General features: G+C 50.4%; 1 protein-coding gene across 1 annotated transcript; it reads left to right on the top strand.

Moving 5' to 3' along the window:
• The first annotated feature begins 4477 nt into the window (after positions 1–4477).
• On the top strand, positions 4478–8281 carry DEGS1 (delta 4-desaturase, sphingolipid 1). The gene is made up of 2 exons (XM_040451960.1): positions 4478–5220; positions 7777–8281. The coding sequence occupies exons 1-2, from the start codon at positions 4504–4506 to the stop codon at positions 7921–7923; spliced, it is 864 nt and encodes a 287-aa protein (XP_040307894.1). The 5' UTR covers positions 4478–4503; the 3' UTR covers positions 7924–8281.
• Positions 8282–11009: the final 2728 nt, after the last annotated feature.

Here is an 11009-nt window from a genome sequence, read left to right as displayed (position 1 = left end):
GTGGAGCGGCCCCGGCGGGCGGTTCGGCGGCTCGGCGACCCTCCCCCCACGGCCCCCGGGGCGCTGCCGCGGGGCGTGCGCGGAGCAGGGCGTAGTCCGGGGCGGGGGCGCGGGGAGGACGGACGCTCGGAGGAGCGCCGGCTGGTCCCCGCCGCAGACTCGGGGCCCTTCCCCGCCGGCGAGCTAGGCCCCGCTCGGCCCTGCGGGCGGAGGGCGCGCGCAGCGGATGGAGGCTTCTCGCGGTCTGCAGGGCCCCCCTCCCCGGAGGCCCCAGATGCTGGGCCCGGGCAGCGTGCTGCGTGGGCCACCGACGTGCCCCGGGGTAGGGCCTCGCAGTAACGAGGTGGCTGTTACCCCATGTTAAAGATGAGGAGTAGGTAAAGGGCGAGTGAGCCGTTCCAGGGGGGAGTTCTGATCGCGGTCACGTTGCTTCCAAGGCAGGTGCTTTTAACTTCTTGGAAAAAATCAGAAAACTGATGGGTGCTGAGTGGTACTTAACTGGTTTTTATTTTTTGTCTCAGCACCAATTTGCCCAGTGAAAAGGGAGAGCAAGCTTTTGTTTTGCTGGGTGTCTAAAGTTAGAAGTTTCACGCTTGTTTGCAAACAGGAGTTAGTAGGTCCACTTAAAATGCATTTTTAAAAAAATCGAATCCGTAAAGTGGTAGCTTGAACCTATACAGTTGCGTGTTTTCTTTTTTTTTTTTAAGTTTATTTGTTATGAAAGAGAGAGCGAGCACGAGTGGGGGAGGGGCAGAGAGGGAAGGAGAGACTCCCAAGTAGGATCCAGGCTGTCCGGGCAGAGCCCCACTGGGGACTGGACTTGGGACTCCAGCTTAACGAACTGAGATCATGACCTGAGCGGAAACCAAGTGTCTGATGCTTAGCCGACTGAGCCACTGGGTGCCCTTGGATGTGTGCTTTTTAATTTTTAATTAAATTTTTAATTTTTAATTAAAGCAAATATGATGCAAATCACTTAGACGAAGAGATAGCATAATGATACTTTTTACTTATGACTTATCAACGTGCTACACAAGAATAAGCTGGTATCCACCTTGTAAAAACCCAACGCCTCAATACTGGAAGTTAGCCATCTATTTAATATTCAGAAAATCAAGGAAGTGGAAAGGTGCTTATTGATGCTTATCTCGGCAATGAGCCTTTTCCCACATACTTAACATCACTGAACCATTTCACTTGGAGAGTGACAAATGTCATTGATAAATGTCTCCGTGAAAATATAATCTTCAGCATAGGTGCAAATACTGCTCAATGTCCCATTTCAGGAGCGGAGATGGGAATAACCTCAGGAAAGCTAACACTTAAATGACAAGACATGTGTGTGAAAGTGTTGTGTTTTGGGGGCAGAAAAGCAGTGCCCGTGTTCATCGGTCTCTCTTCACTCCTCAGCTCTGGGCAACCCCTAATCTACTTTCTGTCTCTCCAGATGTACCTATTCTGGACATTTCTTAAAAGCGAATTCATACAGTCCTTGGTCTCTTGTGGCTGGCCTCTTTCCCTTAGCCTAACCTTCATCCATATTGTAGCATGTCAGCATTTTATTCCTTTTAGCGGCCAAGTAGTACTCCATTGTACGGATGGATGTCCGCATTTCGCTTGTGCGTTCGCCAGCTGGTAGACTGTGGGGCTGTTTTCACCTTTTGACACCGACACATAATGCTGCGGTGAACACTCACAGGCAAGTTATCAGATGGATGTGTTTTCATTCCTCTTGGGTAGCTAGCCAGGAGCGGAATTGCCGGGTCATTGGTAGCTCTGTGTGTAACATTTCGAGGGAAGGGCCAGACCCTTCCAAACCAGCTGTACTATTTGAGATGGTCCCCAGCAACGCGCGTGGGTTCCAGTTTCTTCACATCCTTGCCATTGCCTGACTTTGGACATAGCCCTTCTAGCATGTGTGAAATGGCAGCTCATTTTGGCTTCATAGTGACTAATAATGTTGAGCACCTTTTGTGTGCTTATTGGCCATTTGTATATCTGCTTTGGGGAAAACTCTGTTCGGAGACTCTGCCCATTTTAAATTGGGTAACGAATGGTAAGACCTTTAAGAGTTCATCCTGTATTCTAGGTTCAAGTCACTTATGAGATAGGTGATTTGCAAACATTTCCTCCCATTCTGTGGGTTCACTTTCTTGATGGTATCCTTTGCAGCACCAACGTTTTTGGATGCTAGTGCAGTTTATCAGTTTTTTACTTTTGTTGCTTATGTTTTTGGTTAGAGTATCTAAGCCATCTAAGGTTATGAAGATTTCCTTCTGTGTCCTTGTAAGAATTTTATAGTTTTCCTATATTGAGGTCTGTGATCTGTTTTGAGGTAATTTTTGTGTATGGTGTGAGGAAGGGGTCCAACTCCATCCTTTTGCATGTGGATAATCAGCTGTTGCAGCACCATTTGTTGAGAAAGCTCTTTCCCTGTTTACTCATATTGGTACCATCGTGGCACAGACGTTACAGACTAAAATAAGCTTTTCAAGAATTTGGTACAGAATCACTTGGGACAACTTGATTTGTCCTAGAGAACAATGCATAGGAGTTTCATCATTTTATTTTTTATTTTAAATGTTCGCTTAGAGAGCGTGAGCAGGGGAGGGGCAGGAAGAGAGGGAGAATTCCAAGCAGGCTCTGCCCTGTCAGCGCAGAGCAGGGACATGGGACTGGGGACGTGGGGTGGGGTGGGGTGGGGTGTTGTCAGGAGATCATGACCTGAGCTGAAATCAAGAGTCAGAGGCCTAAATGACTGAGCCCCCCACATGCCCCTCCTGATTTTAGAATACCTATAAAATGCGTATCGCCTTCTATGCTGTGGCAGATGTGTCCATTGAATCCTTATATAAGGTGAAAATACCGGAGCTCTGTCTAAACAGAAGTACATATTTTAGTATCAGTGAGTTACTGCTTATCCACCACTTAACTGAACAGTTGTTCTCCTGTGGTGGAAATTGCTCCCCAAATGCTCCTATTTTAACGAATGACTGAACAACTTTTCATTCATATGAGGAAAATTGGTTTGAAACTAATTCACGTCTAGGCCTGTAGGGTTACTTTTTTTGGTCTCTTGCCTACAACCTGATTAACATTTGATGAAATGAACTAAATCAACAAAGATTAGAGGGAGTGGAGAGAGAGAAGTGGGAGTTACTCACCGGGGGTTAGCGCCACCCCCATGTCTCATATATAAAACTGGATGAAATTGCTTCCTGCCTTGTAGTTTAAGCTTTGGTTGAGTTCGTCATGTCACATGTAGGGAAAAGGGGGTGAAGCTGCACTTTTCGCTTCCGTATCTTTTCAAAAATATTCGGAATGACCCGTCTCCAGAGAAAGGGCCTTTGGGGCGCCTGGGGGGGCTCTGTCGGTTAAGCGTCCCGACTTCGGCTCAGGTCACAATCTCATGGTTCATGGGTTCGAGCCCCACGTCGGGCTCTGTGCCGACAGCTCGGAGCCTGGAGCCTGCTTCGGATTCTGTGTCTCCCTCTCTCTCTCTCTGCGCCTCCCCCGCTCATGCTCCGTTTCTCTCTCTCTCTCTCTCAAAAATAAATATTAAGGAAAAAAAAAAGTAAAAAGTCCTTTGTCCTTATGCCATCCTGGGTCAAACCTGCTCAGCAGCACATAAAACCAAAGGTTCATCATGCCTGGGCTTCCCTCCACAGGCAGGCCGTGAGACCAGAGAAGAGTCAGCATTTGCCCTTGGGGGACACGTGCTGAGATGCAGACTTTTTGCTATTGGCCTTTTTCCTCCTGCTTGGATATTTGTGCATGTGCTCAACAGAGAGAATAAGAACCCAACAAATTAGCAGTTCTAACACAGAAATGAGCCCTTAGGAAAGTGGCATTGTAAATCAGCAGAATCCTTTCTGTATTATCCTGATGACTGTAAGAAGCCTACGCTGGCAAAAATATTAGAAATCTAAATGTCTACAAATAGGGAAGTGGGTAGAAGTTAAAACTGGCAACCAGAAGTGATTTAGTCACTGTAAAGGAAATTATGAAATCTCAGTACATACTGTCTGTAATATAGTATTTATATGTGCAAATAGATTGCATATGCATTATATATAAGTATATACATGTATTGTCATAAGTATATAATACATTCTGTCAGACACTAGGATAGATTTCTCAGACTATGATCACAACTTTGTAAAACTTATAAATTTTATACACAAAGAATTACTAGGGGTGAAAAGGGAATCGGATACCGTGAAATCTTTACTCATGTGTGACTTTCTTTCTGTTAGTATGGAGACTCTAGATTTTGAGGCTAATTTTTACTGCATAAATTCTCAATTTGTGGCGACATGGTACTTAGTACCTTTACTATGAGAACATACCCCTCCCTCTAATAGAGGGCATTTAATGATTTGGAGAAAAAAATTAATTTAACGGCGTTGGCTTAATTAGAATTACAGAACTATTATGTACTCTACTCAGTTCCTGATTGTTTGTTTTTTCTTCACAGCAAAGTATCCAGAGATAAAGTCCTTGATGAAACCCGATCCCAACTTGATCTGGATTATAGTGCTGATGGTTCTCACTCAGCTGGTTGCGTTTTACTTGGTGAAGGACCTGGATTGGAAGTGGGTCCTGTTCTGGGCGTACGCCTTCGGCAGCTGCATTAACCATTCCATGACCCTGGCTATCCACGAGGTCTCCCACAACAGCGCCTTCGGCAACAACCGAGCTCTGTGGAATCGTTGGTTCGGAATATTTGCTAATCTTCCCATTGGTGTTCCATACTCCGTTTCCTTTAAGAGGTATCACATGGACCATCATCGCTACCTTGGGGGTGATGGCATCGATGTGGACATTCCCACCGATTTTGAAGGCTGGTTTTTCTGTACCACTTTCAGAAAGTTCGTGTGGGTTATCCTTCAGCCTCTCTTTTATGCTTTTCGACCTCTGTTCATCAACCCCAAACCGATTTCTTACCTGGAAGTGATTAATACTGTGATCCAGATCACTTTCGACATTATAGTTTACTACGTTTTTGGAATTAGATCTTTAGTCTACATGTTGGCAGCATCCTTACTCGGTCTAGGTTTGCATCCGATTTCTGGACATTTTATAGCTGAACATTACATGTTCTTAAAGGGACATGAAACTTACTCGTATTATGGGCCTCTGAATCTACTCACCTTCAACGTGGGTTACCACAACGAACACCATGACTTCCCCAACGTTCCCGGGAAAAACCTCCCACTGGTAAGTAAAGGATTTGAAACATTCTAATGTCATTTGAAACATTCATATGACCAAAATCAGTTGTAACTTGCCCATTTTATTTTTTTATTTTTTATTTTTTTAATGTTTCTAAGAAAGAGAGAGAGAATGAGCAGGGGAGGGGCAGAGAGAGAGGGAGACACGGAACCCCAAGCAGGCTCCAGGCTCCGAACTGTCAGCACAGAGCCCAACGCAGGGCTCGAACTCAAACGGTGAGATTGTGACTTGAGGCGAAATCAGACACTTAACTGACTGAGCCACCCAGGTGCCCGTAACTTGCCCGTTTTAAAAGGAATCTAATGTATTTTGTCCACCTGAGTTGCTCATCAAAGCAGACAACAAGTAGAGATCCCGAGTCCGCCCCCCGCAGTGTTACAGGGTTTACTCTCCGAATCCCTAAGTCTGGGGGTGGCCCTTGGGGGTTAGGAGCTAAGGGTCTGCCAGCTTGCGAAGTATATCCGAGATGGAGCAGTGCCTATGCAAAGGGAGCCGGAGTTGACGTTGCTTTATCACTGTTAGATCGATGGGCTCAGCTAAGATTTATGTGCTGGCTTGTTGGGAAATACACACGTCCTATGGAATTGGCCTGCACGGTCTGTGAACGATCCATTCCAGAGCTGCAAACGTCCCGCGGGCAGGGACTGTCTGTCTCCCTGCCCGTCAGACTTGTATGTGTTGTTTGTGGAGCACATGAAGGAACACGCTTGGATTTCCCTGTAGGTTTTTAAATGCTGACTGATGACAGACACACATCACATGAACACTAAATGGGGACAAATCATTGTGGACTGGATTTGTGCTTGAGGAAGGAAAAATCCAGAGAGAGGACTTTGGGTCTGTGGGGAGGCTTTCAACCTATACCGTGTAATAGCTAATACCGTGCGGATACTCACTTTCTTGAGTGTGAACATGGTATCATGGCTTTGTGGGAGAAGGTCTTTGTTCTTGGGGAATACTGAGGTGGAACGTGAGGGTAGGTTGTCACAGAATGTCTGCACCTTACTCTCAAAAGGCTCAGCAAAGAAAGCAAATTACGTGGCGCGAATCTGTGCAGAGAGAGAGACTCAACGGTTTCCGTTGGGGGGCCAGGGGAAGGGGCATGTGTCTGTTTTGCTCTTCTCTCAACTTTTCTCTAAGCTTCACGTTTTTCAAAATAAAATGGAATCCACACAGCTGAAGACAACTTTGAAAGCATCTTAATGTGACACTGGCACAGCTCCTTTGTGTCTTTCTGGCCGAGTACAGGCCTGAAGACAGCGTGCGGCCCGTGTTCACTTCTGCCCTGAGGAAGTGGACTTTTTACTTACTTGAAAAAAATTTTTTTAATGTTTATTTATTTTTGAGAGAGAAAGAGAGCGTGAGCAGTGGTGAAACAGAGAGAGAGGGAGACACAGAATCCGAAGCAGGCTCCAGGCTCCGAGCTGTCAGCACAGAGCCCCGGGCTCGAACTCATGAGCTGGGAGATCATGACCTGAGCCGAAGTCGGACGCTTAACCGACTGAGCCACCCAGGCGCCCCTTTGCTTACTTTTTAAAGAGGCTATAAAGGTGGTTGCCCTTTGGACAAAGTCATTTTTTCAACATTAACCATACAGTTGATCCTTGCACAACACCGGGGTTGGGGTGCCAACTCCCCGCATGGCTGAAAATCCACATGTGACTTTTGACTCCTCCCAAATGTAACTGTGAATAGCCCTCCTGTTGACCGGAAGCCTTACGGATGACGTAAACAGTCGTAAACAGTGGGTCCACACATGTTTTGTATGTTACAGTGTTGCGTACTGTGTCCTTGCAGTAAGGTAAGCTGGAGAAAGGAAAATGTTAAGAAAATCATAAGGAAGAGAAGACACATTTACAGGACTGCACCGTGTATCTGGAAAACACGTCTGTGTGTTAAGTGGACCTGCGCGGTTCACACCGTGTTGTTCGAGGGTCAGCGGTACTTGAACTCACGAGTTTCCCGAATAGCCCCCAGCACGCTTGGCCCGGTTCAGGTTCACTTGACGTAAGGCCCAGGGCTCTGTAGTGTCCTCTTGGCTCCCGCTCAGTGCGTGCGGTCTTAGTCCTTAGCTCCTTACACGTGTCCGCGTCCTCAGTGCTGTGGTCGCCTTCCCTCTCCTGCCCTTCCTGTCCAGTGCGTATCAGGGAGCATTCTGCTTCCTCCGCGAAGAGCTGGTATTTACCAAGTAGTGACAATGCGCGTAACTAGCGCGTTGTTAACCGGTGTGCATGACGAGGTTTCTTTTGAACACTTTATTGAGCTGTAACTCGCGTACACAGCTCACCTATTGAAAATACACAGTTCAGAGCGTGATGGGAAAGAGTCCATAATCCTCGAGGGTCAAGTATATTTTGGTGTTGAAATGCAAACTGCCTTGTGTTAGAATTCCCGAAGCTGCTGCCTTTCCCGAAGTGCTGGCTTTCCGGAGGGCGGAAGGTCTGGTGGTTTCTCCGTGTCCGTGTCGGGCATCCGTCTGTCCCGTTCGATTGCACTCGGTCAGCGCTCACTACCCACGTTGCTGTGTGTTTGCTCTCGTAGGTGAGGAAGATAGCGGCTGAGTACTATGACAGCCTGCCTCACTACACCTCCTGGGTCAAAGTCCTGTACGACTTTGTGATGGATGATACAGTGAGTCCCTACTCGAGAATGAAGAGGCACCAGAAAGGCAAGGCAGCACTGGAGTAAGTGTCACTACGGCCGAAGGAAGGTCCTCTGTGAAACTTCACCACAGCTGAAAAGTGGCATTTCTGCAGTATTCATCCAGGACCGCGATGTTGAGAAGCCCCTCTTACGGTGTCTGCACGTGACCCCCGCGCCACCAGGAGCTTACGTGGCTGTCAACAGCCGGCCCGCCCGGCCGCCTTCAGCTGCGCTCACAGGAGACGTGTGTGCTGCGTCATTGTGGGGGAAGTTTTCCCTGGTGTCTGAGGTTTTGTAAGCATATCATAAAAAAGCTTTAAAAAAGCTCTTTCTAGTATGTTATTTTCACTATAAAGTTGTACTTTATTAAAACAGCTAATAAACTGAGCTATTAATCACGGTAGCGTTTGTGACATTTTCGTACTTGACTGTCCTCATCTAATACGGTACTGGGGTGAGTCTACTTCAAAATGTCACTGCCCTCCAAAAAGAACGATCCGTACACCTCTTTCCCTGTAAGCCGAATTTTTAATTTCTCCTGTTGTACACAGAACTTACATCACGCTGCTGAAACTCGTAGCCTGTTCCCAAAGAAGGTGCCGCGTTTAATCACATCCAACATTTCACTTCCTTTTTCAGACGCACAGACTCAAATTAGGAGCAGCTGAGCTGAGGTTTCGTGTCATCTCACTGCAGCGGAAGCGGGCTGCGATCTGGTGGCAAGGAGCGGCTTCCGGCAGCCGGCATCCCGGGTGTCAGGCTCGCAGCCCTGCGTCCCCGGACGGTCACGTGGGTGAATTTAGTGTAATGCGGTACAGTATTTAAAGATAATACGCGGGATCAAAAAGTCAAGGAGGTCTCCAACACAGCCCTCAGGTAGCCGTACTGTGAGATGTGACAACATTCCTCTAACGTCATGACCGCCCCGCTCAGGGTGAAAACAGAAGCCTTGGCCTCCGAAGGGCCAGCAAACCTGCTTGACGGACCTCGGCTCACCCCCACAGGACTTTGCTTTCCCCTCCTGGCCCTCCCGCCTAGGAAAATCCCCGGTCCCCGAACTACTGCTTACAGAACCATCGCGTGAACAGTGAGCAGCGTTCAGAGCACTGACACGATGCCAGACGACACCATCTGTGCAGCACGCCCTGGACTCGATGCGTTGAGTCTGCTGTGTCCTCTCCTGCTGTCCTTGCCTGCGGGACGCAGCCACGCAGGCTGATGGCCCCCGAAGCCCCCCCGTCAGGCGGCTCTGCCTTCTCCGAGCCCTGTCACTGCACAAGTACACGCCCAGTTGGTCACCCTCAATATACTTGGTGCACACGCTTCACCCTTCCCCAGGCCTGCGGCTGGCGGTCCCGTCACCCGTCCTCACCTGGGTGGTGGGTCTCCTGACCCAGCAGCCCCTTTTCTGTCCCCAGCAGTGACTTTTCCCAAGCGAGGCCTCTGACTCGGGGGGCCGGACCCAGCGCCCGGGGAGCTCCAGGGCGGGGCGTGTGAAATCCTCCCGTGGCTTTGCACAACTCCCTTCTGCCCACATTTCCTTTCCCCTTCCGGTCCGCTTGGCTCACCTCAGAACTCACGCCAGCCCTCGCGGCCTGTCCCCACTCCCCAGCAGTCCAGCGCCGCTCCTGGACTCCCCGAATGATTCACGGCCCCGCGTTCTGCTTGTACATGTGTGGTTTGTGTCCCCGTGAGGCGGTAGCTCCCGGGGGGCAGGAAAGATCTTTACTGTCATCTGCCAGACCTAGCAGGGTCCACGCTTGGCTCTGAGGTGGGCTCGTAGTAGATGGAGAGCAACTTACGGAGATGGTCCTTGAACAAAGCCAAAGGTGGAGGGCGTGTGGGGTTCCGAAGACAACGACCCTACCGCTCACGGAGCCTGCATCCGGCCTCCTTGGGTTCATCCTTCCGCGACGCACACAGAGACGGCTTGGCAGCGCTGAGACTGGCCCGAGGCCGCCCTGGGCGAGTGGCAGGGGCGGCTTATCTGCCGAGCCCGGCTCAGGAACACGCAAGAACGAGTTCCTTCCAGGGCCTGGGCGAGCACTTCCTATGTGCCTGCGGTCAGGCTGTATCTCTGGGGTTTAAACTTTTAACCATCCAAACTCTGGTGTTTTAGAGTTTGGCTTTTTATCGAACGTGTCGCAGCAGGGGTTAGTCAAAAAGCCCAAAGGCCAAGCTGCCGCCAGACGTCTCAGATTCTTCCTCTTGTGTCCACTTTCTCCTGGGGGGAGGGTGGCACCGGGGGGAGGGCAGGGCAGCTCCCCCAGCTCCTCCGCTGCCCGTGAGGCCCCCGATGTGGATGCCGGCCGGCGCCTCTGCAGACGAGCCTGCCAGAGAGGTTCAGTATTTACGCCGGCATCGCTCTCCCCTAAGTGACGTGCCCGTCATGCCCAGGAAGGGGACCGAGGAGACGCGGGCGGCGTGCACACGGCTGCCGGGCGTGGTGAGCGCCAGATGAGGCGAGGGCCTCACCCCGACGCACCCGAGCGCCTAAGCAGAAGCTGCGGAAAGGGCCGGCCTAAAATGCTACTCTGGAACATCAGCGTGTAAACTCAGAGCAAAAATGCATTTCCTTATTCAGTCTACAGGCACTGCGTCAGGCAGTGAGGACGTGGCCAGAACCCGGTCCCAAATTAAAGAGCTGATGCTCTGGGGCAAGGACTGCGTGTGCAGAGATTCCCCCTAAAACGGGGGGGTCCCGTGCGGCTACCGCCGAGGGGGGGGGCACACAGCCACCTGCAGGCCACTGCGTACCTCGTGCTGGGCTAGCCCGGAGGGAGCCCACACTTTCTCAGGAAGAAACGTGGGGCCCGAGGGACTGGCCCGAGGATGTGTGCGGAGCGGCCGGGCCACGGCCCGGGCGCCTGTCGCACTCGCCCGGCCGGCTGGGAGGCTGCGCGTCGGATGAGGAAATGTGTTCTCTCTTGTCTTGCCGGAGCATCTTCCAGGAGCCTTAGTCATGTGGAATGAAGAAGGATGGGCCGGCAGGCCCGGAAACGCCACCCCAGAAGCCCGAGACCCTGGAGCGGCAGCAGCTGGTGGGGAGGCCAGGGGGAGGAGACAGAGGGCGGGAGCCACGCGGGGCGGAGGCGAGTGCCACCTCCCGGGCAGCCCCAAGTGGGAGAAGG

The sequence above is a fragment of the Herpailurus yagouaroundi genome, unplaced genomic scaffold (genome assembly GCF_014898765.1).
Source record: "Herpailurus yagouaroundi ecotype Mexico unplaced genomic scaffold, PumYag 205, whole genome shotgun sequence".
Classification (NCBI taxonomy): Eukaryota; Metazoa; Chordata; class Mammalia; order Carnivora; family Felidae; genus Herpailurus; species Herpailurus yagouaroundi.
Note: the sequence above shows the minus strand (reverse complement) of the source record. Positions and strands in the feature narration are given on the sequence as shown.